This window comes from Candidozyma auris, chromosome 6 (assembly GCF_003013715.1).
Source record: "Candidozyma auris chromosome 6, complete sequence".
In the NCBI taxonomy this organism is placed as follows: Eukaryota; Fungi; Ascomycota; class Pichiomycetes; order Serinales; family Metschnikowiaceae; genus Candidozyma; species Candidozyma auris.
In genome coordinates, this window is record NC_072817.1 from 593,163 (window position 1) to 608,374 (window position 15,212).

A 15,212-nucleotide genomic window follows, 5' to 3' on the forward strand; every position below is an offset into this window, starting at 1 on the left:
GAAACCAGATACTTCCAATTGAGTCAACGAAAAAAGCATGACCGATATTCGAGACCAAGACAGCGAGTACATGCTAGCGTTCTCCGACGACGCAAGTTCTCCGTCTCCAGAAACGGTCAACGAGCACAATCGTACCACCAAACCAGGCAACCAGAACACCGTATCTGAACAAGATGGACAAGATGAAAATCAAACCCACCGGGCCCGCACTGATCTCGACGAGCGCTCAGTCTACTTAGGAAATCTCCACTACGCTGTTTTGCCTATCGAATTGGAAAAGTTCTGTAGCCCTATGGGGAAAGTGGATAAGGTAACAATTATCGTGGACCGCTACTCCAGCTTACCAACGGGAATTGCGTTTGTCGCATTCAAGGAAAAAAAGAGCGCAGAAAAAGCTGTTGAGGAGCTTGACGGGAAAATTCTACACGGCAGACAGACCAAAGTGAGAGCCAAGGTTGCAAAGTCTTCTCGTGATGACACGCTGAGTGTCAGAGGCAGAGGAGCGTTCAGAGGAAGAGGAAGAGGATCTTCAAGAGGAAGAGGACGAGGCCGTGGGAGAGGAAGGGGCAGAGGTGGCAAAGGCAGAGGCTCAGGAGGTACGGGTGGAGATCATGCTGCCTAGCGATGGAGGGAATAAGTGATTTGTGAGTTATTCGAAAGAATCAATCCAGTCGTTTGCGCTGCACTTGTGGTGTGTACGTTGAACTATGGGGCTCTTCTTCATAGTAGGGCCCGATTATGGCTGAGCACTGCACACACGCACCAGTTCCCAGGCCCATCGCGGGCTCATCAGAAAAGATGCTTAAAGAGGCACCATCTAGACACTAGAAAATCATTGGACATCATGGTTTCCGTTAGGAAAAGAAAGATGGCCCGCTCGTCGGTCAAGAAGAACACGAGGCGCACGAAGGATAAACAGAGAGCGCCAAAAATTGCCCATCATCCTGTGCTCAGGGCCAAGTGGGATAAGAACCTCACACTTAAGCAGAACTATGAGAAGCTAGGCCTCACGTCTCGGTTGAGCAAATACAATGGTGGGCAAGAAAGCTCGGTCAAGACAATTAGCGAGTACAGGAAAGAACAGGAGGAGCATGTGGCTCCTGAGGATGTGGCAGTAGAGACCGACCCACTGAAAATTCCCGAAGGAGAAGCTAGATTAATTCGTGACCCAGAGACTAACGAGGTGGTCCAGGTGATCTACGGAACGATGAAGATAAAGAAGGAAGAAGGGAAACCAAAAACAGAGTCTGGAATCGTGGAAGAGCTTATAGAGTACGAAGAGCAGCATGCGAAGAAAAAGAAACCTCTCACTCCAAAGGAAGAAGAGGCAGACATGCTAGAAGCACTATATGAGAAGTACGACGACGACTACGAGAAGATGAAGTGGGACAAAAAACTTAACCCGTTGTTCCTCTCTGTAGGTCAGTTGAAGAAGAAGATCGCTGTGTGGAAGAAGGCTAACGGGGTTGAGTAAATAAATGTACATTAGAATTGCCAGCCACTTGTCTGGCTGCAGAATACGACACATTTGCATCATCTATAATCTGTAAATTAGGAGAGTTCCTAAGCTCGCTATATTCGTGCGGGCAAGTTCTTGCCTATAATCTGTCCAACAATCTTGTCCATCACGCCGTACAAGTTTGCTGATTTGTACAAGTGCAAGAGTTTTTTGTCCAGATCCGCCTCGGACGTGTCTTGATTCTCGATCATCTCAACAAACGTAGGATCAATGGGCACAGAGCCCAAGAAATCTAGATCAAGACTATCACATAGCTGTTTGCCTCCTCCACTCAGAAATATATTGGTACATTCGGCACAGTAGGGGCAGATGAACCCGCTCATGTTCTCAACCACACCCACGATGTTGAAATTGACTTTCTTGCAGAAATTGATCTCTTTTCTGACGTCTGCCGTAGCCACCTGTTGCGGTGTAGTCACGATGACAGCTCCATCAAGCGGCTGCGCCCATCGTAGTTCTTCAGCAATAGCTATGTGTTCGTCAGAGGTGCCTGGTGGCGTATCTATAAGTAGGTAGTCCAAGTCAGGCCATACCACGTCTTTCATAAACTGGCGAATCATGGCCGTCTTTTTGGGGCCTCTCCACACCACCGAGTCGCCCCGCTGTTTCAACAAGAACCCAAGCGACATCAACGAGACGCTCCCGTTTTCAGAGCTTTTGCTATCCACGAGAACAGGCACCCAGCCAGACCGTGACTGATGGACTTGTTTCTTTTCCACGCCAAACATCCGTGGAAGCGAAGGCCCTGTGAGATCGATATCTAGGACACCCACGTTCTTTCCCTTGAGGGCCAAAGCTAGCGCTATTTGCGTGGTCACAGACGACTTGCCCACGCCTCCTTTGCCAGAGAGAATAAGCATGATATGCTTGACCGAACTCAACGATTTGGGCGGTTCCAGAGACTCCATCGTGAAGAAGACGGAGAGGTATGATGAGATTTGTAAGCGCGAAGGCGATGTAATACGATAAGGTGGAAGAGGGTAGAAACTGAGAAAAAATAAAAAAAATAAAAAATAAAGAAATTAAAGACAAAAATGGAGATTAAGTCTTCAAGAAAGGTACTTTATAACCGATATTAGAGAGCTTTATTTGTGGAAACTTCAGGCAAGTGATCCACAAATATTTGCGCCAGGTAAAGGAAACATCATAATGGCTGCGAAAAACACACAGCTCATTGTGCGGCGTACTAAGTGTGAAATTCTCCAAACACAAAATGTATGTATAAACGTATTAAGGAACGACAAATAGTAATTTGAGGCATCAGCCAGCTGTGATCAGAACAACGATTGGTACTGGACGCTGAGTGGATTTGCTGTAAAGCTTTAAGAAAGAGATCATGAGCTCCTCAGCATCAGAGCTAAAGAATGCGTATTTATGGGCACATCAACTTTTATATTCCTAATAACAATGGCCATCATTTCAAGCGTTTGTTTCTACAGATTAATGTAACCTTACAGTATACTGCAGAAGATTCTCAACTCTGTTACAAAAAATCCTTGCACTGTGTATGTTCATCCATCCTCTCTTGATGGACAGTGTAGACAGTTCGTAAGTTCGGATTCTATGTGTGACTAGGCGATGATTATCGTACATGCTTGCACCATACGCAAACAAAACTCCTAAAACTTCTCTCGACAATGTACCGCTCTAAGAACGGCATACTCATTTTACTCTTCTTCAAAGCTCACCTGCCTCCTCACGATCTTTTTCACTACCTACCGTGTACATTGTACACAGGTCGCGACGTGATAAACTAGGCCACCTTTTGGAACTGAACGAGGAATCCAACAACAATCCGTGATGAGCTATCGGTACACGTCTGCCGCTCATCTGCGGGAACAGAGAACCCAGCTCTTTGGCAGCCAGGACTCGCAAAGACTGAGGTCGTCTACCCCACATAGAATCAGCTCGCCGTACGATAGACCGCCTTCAGTGTCAGCAAAACACAACGAGGCGTTCTTGCTGTCACTAGAAGCGCAGAATGAAGACGAAGTTAGTTCCATGTCGCAGAAGGTTGCAGCTTTGAAGAACTTGGGCGTAAAAATGGGTGATCAGATCAACACTTCCATGAAACTTAATGACGAAATTACCAACAGCTTCGAGAAGGGCAGGGTCACGTTGAAAAACACATACAACAAAATGATTGTGATGAGCCAGCGGGCTGGAATCTCGTGGAAGATGTGGCTTGCGTTTTTCGCCATGTTCTTCCTCTGGTGCTTCTACGTCTGGCTTTTCTAGCATGGCAGAGCCCCAGGATTCCGCCTGGATTGGGGTTCGCCGCCCCCACACCCATATATCTGCATTAAACTAATAAACTCCGCAATTTGTCAACGCTCTTGTAATCACCACTGTCCTTCACGTCGGGCTTTGTGCCAGAATTTTCAATAGAGCTGTTTTCTTCGCAGTCACCGTCCTCACCACCTTCTTGGTCTTGTTGCTTCCGCTCAATGCCTAGAATCATTCCTAGAGCTGAAACATCGCTGACAAAAGAGGCTCTCGGACTTGCTCGGTACGGCGTTTGTGTTGCACTCTCCAACATTGGGGAGTTTGCTTTGCGTGGCAGTCCACTAGCCAGAACACGAGGAGTTTTAGGCAGCAGAAACGTGGCAGATTTCGAGGGCCTGCTCGAACTGGCAGACATCTTTAAGATTGAACCTTTGGGTTTGAGTGTTCGGTGAGAAGGCTGATGTTTTGGAGTCGGAGAGAATTCCCGAAGAACTTGCTCATTCATCTTTTTGCCCTTCTTCCTTCGTAGCCTTAATAGGTCCTTTCGAATAGACTGGTATGCTTCTGAGGTTGGATCCAATTCGTCCTCCTGCAAAGGATCAATCACTTCATCATCATTAGAAGAAGAGTTGCTCGATGAGTCGCTATCATCCTCGCTTTCTGAATGTATTCCGGAGGAACTCCAAAGCTCATCATCTAGTTCACGATCTGCCTCTTCATCAACGTCGGCGCCCAGAAAATGGTACAAGGTCCTAGTCAAAGCCTCCCTAGCGGGAGAAGAGTCGGCTTCGTTCTGACCAGTCTCCTCCTCAGCAGCCTCCGAACAAGCGCAGTCTTCGTTTTGCTTGTTGTACCTTAATGGCTGCACTCGTATTCTTAGTTTTTTATGTAGCGATGTTTGTGGTGTCGGCAGCACAGTTGCCACTGATTTAGAGTTCACAAATGGTGACTTGAGGGTTTCCACATCCACAACATTCGATTTGAGCATATCGCTATTGGCCAAAGCCAGAGACGAATATAACAAGCGCAAGGGATTGGATTTGCTCTTGCGTGCACAAGATGGCTTGCTTGAGAGCTCTGGAGGAAATAAATTGAGCTCTTTGTATTTGCTTCGTCGTTTCAGCCTGTACTTTGAGATGTTCAAGTCTATGAGCTGCTCAAACATCTCTGGAGACATTTCCTCTGGCGTCGGTTCTCTATGCTCTTCAGAATTATCAGCCTTGTCAGCCTTGTCAGCATTGGCTTCGGATGGCGACTCCCTTGAAGACGGAAGCTCATTATCATTATTTCGTGAGCATGTACTTTCCTCATTCTGTGCTTCTCTCGACAGTAATGCCCTCATCTCATCTTCTCCATTAAGCTCCACACTCTCTGATCCATCATCCTCATCATCGATGTATCCCTCTACCACTATGGAGCCCGTGGAATTCACATCTACAGAATCCGTGTCTGTTCCGAAAAGTTTAGCAAGACGAGGGTACTTTCGTGGATCTGGGCCTGAGATCGGGCCGTGATTCGATCTTTCGTACTCCAAGACCTTCTGAGCAAGAGCCTGCGTTCTTGCGCTAGTTTCCGATACCAATGACATCACCTGAGATATCTCCAAGTACAAAGTTCCCTCTTTTCCGTTATTGGGCAGCTCCAACGCCCGTTCCAAGCGGCGTTTCTGCCCACCTACTTTCCTTCGTAGCAGATGAGCTCTCTTGGCCACGTCAATGTTCAAGTACTGAATCTTTTGCTCCACTGTAAGCAGCCGTCTGATCTCCAGCTTCAAGTCGTTTTGGTGCCGCTCAGCAACGTTTAGAAGCGCTTTCTTAACGGCCTCATTCTCTTCAGGGACATGTTTCTGGAGAATTGTGGATAAGCGAAAGTCGTCGATGGACGGGAGGGGCTCGGGGTTGTGGAACTTAGGCCGGAAGTCATTGGGCATGTTGAATGCTCAGATGTATGTGTATTGACGTCAGGTTGGAGAGATTGGATACGTTTATTGAGCAGATGATTCGGTGTTTTGCTTACCCCAGATAATATGCGAATGCGGTAACTATGGGTGAAAAGTGCGGTTATGTAGTCGCCTAGTTAGGCCACCTGAAGGCTGCGAATCTAGTAACATGATTTTGTAGATCTACATGACTTGAACTACAGTTGGGAAACTGGAGATTATTCACTAGTAATATGCTGGACAGGGCCTGTGGAGACCCAATCCAACATTCTGTGGGTCTTAACGACTGCTCAGCGTGCGTAGGTGCTAGACACTTCGTGGCTGTCTCCAAATGGGTCTTCACTGACCACTGAGGCACCAGTGGCGTCCGTGGACACTTTGTGAAGCGGCTCGAGCTCTGAACCCAATTCTTTGGAGGTCGGCTTCGAGCTTGGTGGCACAGGTGGAGGTCTCTTCACAGCTTCTTGTAGTCTTGAAGAAGTGCCCTCCAGAATGTGCGCAGACTCAAGTCTCTGCTCGATGGAGTCCTTTACGCCTTCCTCTTCTTCCTCTTCTTCAGAGTCACTAGAATAATAGCTCTCATCGCTGTCGCTATCGCTGGCCGCATCATGGTGGTGCGGCCCCGGGTTCTCAGCGGTGTAGCCGGCAGCCTTGTCAAATTGGGTGAATGTATTCACAAGTTGCTCGTTAGCCATAATCAACGAGCCCAAGAACTCTTCCTCCATCTCAAGCGTCTCCTTGGATTTAGAGGCCTCTTCGCCAGCTCCAACGAATTGCAAGTATTGAAGAACCTTCCTTCTGACTTTTCTACACTTCTCAAACTCCCGCGCAGCTTTTTCGTCGTCTAAGGGGTCGGTGCCAGCAGGAATGTGAAGAAGGGCGTTGTTCAATGCTGCTGTATGTGTTTGACAGTCCGAAAGAACGGCTCTGATCTTCGGAGCCTCGACTTTGTAGTTAATCTGAGGGATTCTGTATTGCTCGTCTGCGTAGACGATACCAAACCTAGATCTCTTCTTCTTCTTCTTCTTCAACTTCGATTGCTTCCTTGTAGACGATGTATCATTCTTGTGATTTGTACTAGAATATGGTGATGCCGTGACTGGACGTGGTGGGGGAGACTTTTTGGCTGGTCTGGGTGGAGAGACTGTGTGATTCCTTGGAGAACTTGCTCTGGGCTCGTCGTCTCTGTCTATAAGATCCTCGGGCTCATCCAAGGCGTTTTCGTCGCCAAATGCACTTGTTGTTCTTCTGTGACCACGATGAGCACCACCACTGCCTCTTGAGTCCAGCATTCTTCGTCTCCCTCCGGCTACTTTCCACAAGTTGGCCATGTACTTGTACCCATCCAAGCCTGCAAGCTCCAGTTTCCAACCCACAGCCAAGTTTCTTGCCTTTTGTTGCACAGCACGATCGTATTTGGCTCCAGTTCCCGTGGACCCTGAGCCTGTAATTATGCCCTTCAACACATCTAGCAATTTTTCATCAGAGGCCAAGACGGGGCCGATTTTCGGACCAGCATTAAGCACAAGTAATTCAAGCAATTGCAATGCGTTCAATTGCGTTTGCACTGTGGCACCGTACTTGATGTTCTTGCGAATTGCTCTTGCGGCCTCTGAAGGTCCTGGCCCCGGCTGGAGCTTAATCAATGAAATCAAATCCGACAAGTAGAGCTCAATTGAGTCATCTTCCAAATCCTCATTTCTGTTTGGTTTTGAGAGCTGGTTGACTTTTACCGTGATCGACGTATGCGGTTTGTCTCCGAATATGGGCATGGTGAATAACGAACAACTATGAGGTAGGTAGTTTCAGGTCGTTATCAAGACAACTGAGGCTGATCGGTGAGGCTGATGGACTGCAGACAGGGCGGATAATTCTACGAATCCCCCAACATCAATGAATGGATTTTCAAGGGGTAAAAAAGGAGAGCTTAATAAGATTAGTTAATTAAGAAGTTCAAATATCTAGCAAAAAGAAATCGTGTTTGGAGGTTTATGAGTTGGGTTGGAATGAGGTTTTCGTTGGTGTCTCTCACCCCACAAGAGCACTAAGAGCATCATTGGACACAACACCGTAATGACTTAATTGGCCATTTTCATGAAGCTTATGAATTTGTATATTCCCATTAGATTAAGCTATGTCACTGTTCCCATTGTGGCTATTGGCAGCGGTGTGGGTAGCTCAGGCAAGACAGTTTTTCGCAGCCATTTGACAACTACAGCTCAAAGGAGATCGAGAAAAAAGGGTGCCCTATCTATAAAATAAAGTTTTGTGGGTGTCATATTATAGCATCTTCTCGAGCTTTCCATTACAGCCAATCTCGAATGTAAAGGATATTCTTGTGACTTTCGCTGGTGTGTTTTCTTCATTAGGACCCTACCATGGGTGCAGTACGTTAACAAGAGAGATCTCTTCTCAAGCACCGGTTCGAATCAGATATATTGTGATGATATGCCATTACAATAAAGCAGTGATTTTTCGAAGATTTTTTGGTAACTCACTCTTTGTAAATCTAAAGTCGTCTCGTACAGTGATACCTGGCTCGACAGAATTGTCAACATCATAAATAACAAACAAGGTAATCACCAAGTTTTGACATCAAACATTATGTAGATTGCATGGTCATTATTGCTAACTGCTGTGTAACGTAACGCCAATAGAGTATTTATTCGGCGCTGTATATTGACAGTATGAGTTTGTAAAACCCATCATGAGTGCAACTTGAACAGAGCTCTTCACAATTCAGAGAGAATCTGGCTTCGACAATGATGTCCTTCTTTATGCATGCATAAGCACTCATCGAGCCCACTTCCCCGGATAAACCAAATTTATAGTGATACAAGAGCTGGGTCATATCAGTAGTCCCAAAATCACGATTGGCTTTGAAAAAAAAAAAAATAGTAGCTGTAGTCATCGATGATGTTCTGAAGCACCTTCTTTAATGTACTTTCCTTGAATATTTTCGCAACCATTTTGACACCTTCAGTATCACTCATTAGACGTCCTCCACCAAGCAAAAGAAGTCAAAAGCAAGAATATCGGAAAAGGCAATGTACTATGAACATTGGCTCCAAAAAAGTAAAAAAAAAAAATATATATATATATATATTTGTTTCCGTCTCTTTTGTGGTAGTCCAGTTTTCTCCTTCTGCCTCTAGGCTCACGTGCCCGTCCCCAGCGCAAGGTAAAAAATCAGAAAAAAAGATACCTTCATCGCTACCTTAACGCTAGACAATGTCGGACCAGTATAACCAGGACAAATTGAGCCAGGATTTCAGTAAACAGAACTTGGAAGATAATAGCCAACAATACCAGGGTTTCAACCCCAACACCCTGACCTTCGTTCCTCAAGGCGGCTACGCTCAATACCAGCAGGGCGCCCAAGGCCAGTACAACCAGTACAACCAGTACCAGAACTACGGCAACAGTGGGCGTGGAGGATACTCTGGCGGATACGGTAGAGGCGGCTACAACAACTACAACCAAGGTGGCTACCAGCAAGGTTACAACCAGTATCAGCAGGGAGGGTACCAGCAGGGAGGGTACCAGCAGGGAGGGTACCAGCAGGGAGGGTACCAGCAGGGAGGGTACCAACAGGGAGGTTACAATAACTACGGAGGCTACAACTCTAACTACGGCCAGTACCAAGGATATGGAGAGCCTCAGCAGCCTCCTCAGCAGCAAGGCATGTCATTGGCTGATTTTCAGAAAAAGCAGCAGGCTTCTGCTCCAGCTGCCGCGAAGCCCAAGAGGACATTAAAATTGGCTACCAGCTCGTCGGTGAAGTTGGTCAACAACACCAAGGCTGCTGCCGTCCAGGAGGAAAAAAAGGAAGAGCCCAAAGAGGAAAAGAAGGAGGAGAAGAAGCCAGAGGCTGCCAAGGACGAACCAAAGGAACAGAAGAAGGAGTCCACCCCGGCTCCTGCAGCATCCTCTCCTAGTGTTGGTGGTAATGCTGGGTCTTCCAAGTCTTCTGCTGCACCCTCTGCAAATGCCTCTAAAACTGCCAGCAAGACTGCCACTCCTGCTACCCCAGTGCCTTCTGCAGATGCTGTTGCTAGACAACAGGAGGATGAGGTTGACGAGGAAGTTATCAAGGATATGTTTGGCGGCAAAGACCATCTTTCTATCATTTTTATGGGACATGTCGATGCCGGTAAGAGTACCATGGGTGGTAACATCTTGTACTTGACTGGTGCTGTGGACAAGAGAACCGTTGACAAATACGAGAAAGAGGCTAAGGATGCTGGTAGACAGGGCTGGTACCTTTCTTGGGTTATGGACACCAATAAGGAAGAAAGATCTGACGGTAAGACAATTGAGGTTGGTAAGGCATACTTCGAGACTGAAAAGAGAAGGTATACCATCTTGGATGCCCCAGGACACAAGATGTACGTTTCCGAGATGATTGGTGGTGCTTCACAGGCCGATGTCGGTATTCTCGTTATTTCTGCCAGAAAGGGTGAGTACGAGACCGGTTTCGAAAAGGGCGGTCAGACCAGAGAACACGCTCTTTTGGCTAAGACTCAGGGTGTGAACAAGATCGTCGTCGTGGTCAACAAGATGGACGACCCCACCGTGGGCTGGGCTGAAGACAGATACAAGAATTGTACCACCAAGGTGGCTCAGTTCCTCAAGGGTATCGGCTACCAGAAAGATGACATCCTTTTCATGCCAGTTTCTGGTTACACAGGGGCTGGTCTTAAGGACAGAGTCGATCCTAAAGAGTGCCCGTGGTACAGTGGTCCATCTCTTTTGGAATTCTTGGACAACATGAAGACAGTCAATCGTTTTGTGAATGCTCCATTCATGTTGCCAGTAGCAGCCAAGATGAAGGATATGGGTTGTGTTGTTGAAGGTAAGGTTGAGTCTGGTCATGTCAAGAAGAACTCCACCTTGTTAATGATGCCTAACAGGACAAGCGTCGAAGTCTCGAACATCTACAACGAGACCGAACAAGAAGTCGAAACTGCCATGTGTGGTGAGCAGATTCGTATGAAGATCAAGGGTGTCGAGGAGGAGGATATTGCTCCGGGTTACGTGTTGACATCTCCAAAGAATCCTGTGAAAACTGTCACCAAGTTTGAAGCCCAAATTGCCATAGTCGAGTTGAAGTCGATTTTGTCTAACGGTTTCTCTTGTGTGATGCACTTGCATACTGCGGTCGAAGAGGTTCGTTTTGTCGAATTGAAGCACAAGTTGGAGAAGGGCACGAATAGAAAGTCCAAGAAGCCTCCAGCCTTCGCCAAGAAGGGTATGAAGATCATCGCTATCTTAGAAACCCCAGAGCCAGTGTGTGCCGAAACCTACAATGACTACCAGCAGTTGGGTAGATTCACATTGAGAGACCAGGGTGTGACTATCGCTATTGGTAAGATCACCAAGTTGTTGTAAGGGTTAAAGGTGCTGTATGTAAAGTAGGGTTCAAAAAATACTAATTGCATTTTTGAAGAAGTCTTTCAAAAACGCCTATCAAATTCTCGACTCCAACTATGATGTTCTCGTCGTATCCTTCGCCTTTTGTATACTTGGCATGCGCAAAGTCTATCATATGTAGACTACTTAGAGGAAGGTTTTTAAGATGATTTTCTTCGTCTGAATCGCTCTCATCCTCATCATACTCTCGTAGTAGAGGGTCCAAGGCGTAATAGGATTTCTCATCCTTCAATGCATCCCTCCATCTCTGAGGATCACTCTCGATAACGAAGAAAAGTGAACCTGATATTATGCGAACCTCTGTATCCAAGAGACAATTGTATAGTAGCTGAAGACGCTGAAGAAACCTGTTGAGAAGCAACTTTTTCTGGGTCTTGTCTTGTACAAATGCAAAAAACTGATCCACCCCGTCATCTATGTTGGCCGTTGTCAAGGAGCGCCCGTAAAACTTATCAAACAGAACGCTCTCTTCATCTTCAGTGACTGTCTTCTCCATTCCCGGGAAAATTTTTGGAAGCGGCTTATCACCAGCCTTATGGATCTTCATGCCGCAGATTCTGAAGTGCAACGATCCACTCGTTGTGGAAGCGCTCACCTTGTCCAAACGTAATTTCTTCTCCTCACTCACAGTGTCATCCACAAGTACCTTTCCAAGCTTGATGTCCAAGATTGACGGACGTAAGAACCCATGGTACAAGTTCAGCAAGACAATATACTTCTTATCCGACGCAGGTGTTTTGCGTTTTACCTCCTCGATATCCTTGATTTCGTCTGCTACAATTGTCGTCATCTGCTCATCCGCCTCAATCACACCTTCGTTCAACGTGCCCATGTAAATAGGCATCCAGTGGCTCAAATGGCTACCCTGAGGAAGCTCTTCGGTTGGAGGCGCTGTCAGCTCGTAAAAGTCAATTTCCTGCTGATTGGTGAGTTTGGCAAAAACAGCACCCGCCGTCAAACACCCATCGTGGCCAGCTGCCTGATGCTTCAGCGGCACAAAGCCCTCCATTTGTGAGATATAGGTGAAGTCGATGTACACTGGAGATGTACGTACAGTGCGCATAGTTTTAGAGGTGGCCTAATAGATCACCAGAGGTTGTAATAAGGAAGGTAATCAATGTTAGCCATCAATGGCCAGACTTTGTAGTTTTTTTGAAGCAATTTTTCGATTAGAGCAAGAATCATTTTTGTTTGGGGTTGGCAGGTTGGATCCTGAGACTGAACTAGCCTGAAGGCATCGTTTCTTTCTGGAGGACCAATTGACCAATAATTTGTGCAGCAAAGTCTCGTATGTTATTAAAAGATTGCTGAGTTCAAGATGTGGCTCCTTCGCTGTGCGAGTCTATCTCGTCATTTCATTTATGTGCTCCGTCTTAGTACGTTTTCAACCTGCCTGCTCTTTCGCAGCCATTGCACTACACAAGAAGTAAAGATAGATTAGTAGCGATGCCTTTGTTGGATGAGAAATTGAAGTAAGTGGGCTTGGCCTTGGTAGCTCTTTGGAATGAGCCAAATGGATGATGACGAAGTTTTTCAGGGGTGAGCCGTGATGTGCAAGAAAAACAACTAAAGATGGTCCTGGCAAGCGGACTAAGTATGAACTATATCGGAGATGGACTCAGAACATTTGTTAGAAGGGCAAGAGTATTTTTAAAGAGTTGTATGTTCATATTTGTCTAAAGGGTAGGTGGATCATATCGGCTGTGAGATTGGCTCCAGCCTCTGCGTTTGCGGCCAACATATGAAAAGTTCAAAAGTAGACACATTGGAAAAGGACTCAAATACAATGGTCGATCCAATTATATTAAAGTATGTCTACAAGGAAACTTCTGGTATGACCAGGCACATTGTCTCTGTAAGTTTACTGTGGTTCATCACAGATAAATTCAGAAGGGGCCACAAAAAATCAGAAAAAGACGTTAGCGTAGGCCCCATCAACACCCTATTTTAAGATATGAACAAGATGTCAGTACATTTCATAACTTTGTGATGTCGCACTGCCGCCTTACTCAAAGTAAATGGCTGCGAAAAAAGTGACCTTCAAGACCACCCAGGGCGGTGCAGCATTCACGCTACCCAAAGAGGCAAATTAGAGAATTCAAGGAAAAGTTCGATAGCAGGAACATTATTGGAAAAAAAACTGGATAAAATTGGCCAGGCGAAGACACCTAAGGTAGTGCCGAGGAAGTGGTCGTGGCTACAGGCAGAGCAAGCCGTAGGAGGCTGTAGATAGCACAAAAAAGTAGTAGAGGGTGGACTCAGGAAGAATCAAATCGAATCGGATACCAATGAAAGACCGTTTTGGCTTGGTAGAAACTTTGGCTCCATCACCTCAGTTAATGCTTCTTTTCTAATCTTTCGCTTATCGTAGAATCTTGACTAATGCATGCTCTGGTTGCAAATTCTAGCTAGCTTTCACATGAAAGAGGCGTTTTTACACTTTCAAGCTTTCGAAATCATGACCATATACGTGAAATTTGTTAAATTATCATAAAACCTCGGGCCAATCCGCCTCGTCACGCTTCACCATTTTTGTGCTAGTATCGTGTCTGAAAACGCCCATTCTCGTATACTACAGAGACAATCGAGGCGGTACATTCACGCCAAAGAGACAGATCACGTGCCATGAAGCAAACAGCCCAATTTTTTCAAGAGCTGACTTCTGGAGCTCTTTGAAACTCGAATACATAGATATTGTGCGAGTGAAATTTTTATAGAAAGCCTCAAAATCCCAAAATTAATACCTTTGAAGCCGCCCCTTGCTGACAACTCTTGACGCCAGTGACGCGGCGAATCTGCAGGAACTTCCCTTACAGCCATTTGGACTGAGGCAGGCAACGCAAAAAAAAAACATCAAAAAAAAAAAAAAAGAGGTGTAACCGTACATTTAAAGGTCGCCTCCCCGAAAAGTTTTCAAGAACACTTCACCATCCATGAGCAACCCGTACTACAACGGCGGCGGGCAAAATGGCAGCTCGTACGAAATGACCAGTATGAAATACAGCGCTGGCGGAAGCGCTGGCGAAGACGACTTCGTGGCATTCATGAACGAGATCCAGGATATCCACACCCAGCTAGACAACTACTCGAACTTGGTCGACTTGATTTCCAACAAGCAGAGAAACTTCATCCAGGAATTGGACTTGAACGACGAAGACACAGAATACTCGTCGAAGCAGATTGACGCCTTGGTGAACGAGGCGCTGAGCTTGCAAGCAGAGTTGAAGCTGAGAATCAAAAACGTGCAGACACAGGCGGCACAGCTGAGAAACCCGCAGAAAATTGACCAGGCCGAAGCCACGAGAAACAAGTTCTTGGAATACATCCAGAGATACCGGTTGACGGAGTCCAAAAACAGAGAGCAGACCAAAGCGCAGCTGGCCAGGCAGTACCAGATCATCAACCCCCATGCTACGCAGGAGGAGATCGAGGCGGCCGTTGAAGACGGAACGCCTAACCAGCAGATCTTCCAGCAGGCATTGATGCAGTCGAACCGTAGAGGAGAGGCCCGCACCGTACTCAACGAAGTGCAAGTACGTCACCGTGAGTTGCTCAAGTTGGAGAAGACCATGGCTGAATTGACGCAACTCTTTCATGACATGGAGGAGCTTGTGATTGAGCAAGACCAACCTATCCAGCAGATTGAGGAGCAGGTGGATACTGCCCAGCACGATATCGAGCAGGGTGTAGGCCACACGCAGAAGGCGGTGTTTTCGGCGAAGGCTATGAGAAAGAAGAAGTGGTGGTGTTTCATCATTTGTCTTATTATTGTGATTATTTTGGCTTTAGTGTTGGGTATCCATTTCGGTACCAAGTAAGGGTGCTTGTATTAGTTTGCTATCGAGCCAGGGCCCTGGCATTAATCCACCGGTGGGAATATACTAGAATAGAAGTGTCGGGGCGGTAATTCATGCCGATGAAGCGGTTGAAGAGAGAGCACCAACCTACAGGCGTGTTGTAATACATATATGCAATGATCCAAAAGTTAACCACGAGACATTGATAATAGATAATCGCAATGCAACCTTGGCTGTGGACATTGAGGGCTATTCAAGAGCCATTAGCGTAGGGGTAAACGGCAGCAGCTTGGGACTT

At 46.4% G+C, this 15,212-nt stretch overlaps 9 protein-coding genes across 9 annotated transcripts; 5 read left to right on the forward strand and 4 right to left on the reverse strand. All coding sequences in view use genetic code 12, as the record gives it.

Moving 5' to 3' along the window:
* Nucleotides 1-37: 37 nt before the first annotated feature.
* CJI96_0004948 (uncharacterized protein) lies at nt 38-622 on the forward strand (the record flags this gene model as incomplete). The annotated part of the gene is made up of 1 exon (XM_029033970.2): nt 38-622. The coding sequence occupies one exon, from the start codon at nt 38-40 to the stop codon at nt 620-622; it is 585 nt and encodes a 194-aa protein (XP_028891533.2).
* A 222-nt stretch (nt 623-844) lies between these two features.
* Nucleotides 845-1,474, forward strand: CJI96_0004949 (uncharacterized protein; the record flags this gene model as incomplete). The annotated part of the gene is made up of 1 exon (XM_029033971.2): nt 845-1,474. The coding sequence occupies one exon, from the start codon at nt 845-847 to the stop codon at nt 1,472-1,474; it is 630 nt and encodes a 209-aa protein (XP_028891534.2).
* A 98-nt stretch (nt 1,475-1,572) lies between these two features.
* CJI96_0004950 (iron-sulfur cluster assembly protein CFD1) lies at nt 1,573-2,427 on the reverse strand (the record flags this gene model as incomplete). The annotated part of the gene is made up of 1 exon (XM_029033972.2): nt 1,573-2,427. The coding sequence occupies one exon, from the start codon at nt 2,425-2,427 to the stop codon at nt 1,573-1,575; it is 855 nt and encodes a 284-aa protein (XP_028891535.2).
* Nucleotides 2,428-3,319: 892 nt separating this feature from the next.
* CJI96_0004951 (uncharacterized protein) lies at nt 3,320-3,757 on the forward strand (the record flags this gene model as incomplete). The annotated part of the gene is made up of 1 exon (XM_029033973.1): nt 3,320-3,757. The coding sequence occupies one exon, from the start codon at nt 3,320-3,322 to the stop codon at nt 3,755-3,757; it is 438 nt and encodes a 145-aa protein (XP_028891536.1).
* A 64-nt stretch (nt 3,758-3,821) lies between these two features.
* Nucleotides 3,822-5,675, reverse strand: CJI96_0004952 (uncharacterized protein; the record flags this gene model as incomplete). Its single annotated transcript, XM_029033974.2, has 1 exon — nt 3,822-5,675. The coding sequence occupies one exon, from the start codon at nt 5,673-5,675 to the stop codon at nt 3,822-3,824; it is 1,854 nt and encodes a 617-aa protein (XP_028891537.2).
* A 299-nt stretch (nt 5,676-5,974) lies between these two features.
* CJI96_0004953 (uncharacterized protein) lies at nt 5,975-7,456 on the reverse strand (the record flags this gene model as incomplete). Its single annotated transcript, XM_029033975.2, has 1 exon — nt 5,975-7,456. The coding sequence occupies one exon, from the start codon at nt 7,454-7,456 to the stop codon at nt 5,975-5,977; it is 1,482 nt and encodes a 493-aa protein (XP_028891538.1).
* A 1,459-nt stretch (nt 7,457-8,915) lies between these two features.
* SUP35 (translation termination factor GTPase eRF3) lies at nt 8,916-11,075 on the forward strand (the record flags this gene model as incomplete). Its single annotated transcript, XM_029033976.2, has 1 exon — nt 8,916-11,075. The coding sequence occupies one exon, from the start codon at nt 8,916-8,918 to the stop codon at nt 11,073-11,075; it is 2,160 nt and encodes a 719-aa protein (XP_028891539.2).
* A 40-nt stretch (nt 11,076-11,115) lies between these two features.
* Nucleotides 11,116-12,180, reverse strand: IPK2 (inositol polyphosphate multikinase; the record flags this gene model as incomplete). Its single annotated transcript, XM_029033977.2, has 1 exon — nt 11,116-12,180. One exon carries the CDS (start codon nt 12,178-12,180, stop codon nt 11,116-11,118), a length of 1,065 nt encoding a protein of 354 aa, XP_028891540.2.
* Nucleotides 12,181-14,050: 1,870 nt separating this feature from the next.
* Nucleotides 14,051-14,935, forward strand: SSO2 (syntaxin; the record flags this gene model as incomplete). The annotated part of the gene is made up of 1 exon (XM_029033978.2): nt 14,051-14,935. The coding sequence occupies one exon, from the start codon at nt 14,051-14,053 to the stop codon at nt 14,933-14,935; it is 885 nt and encodes a 294-aa protein (XP_028891541.1).
* Nucleotides 14,936-15,212: the final 277 nt, after the last annotated feature.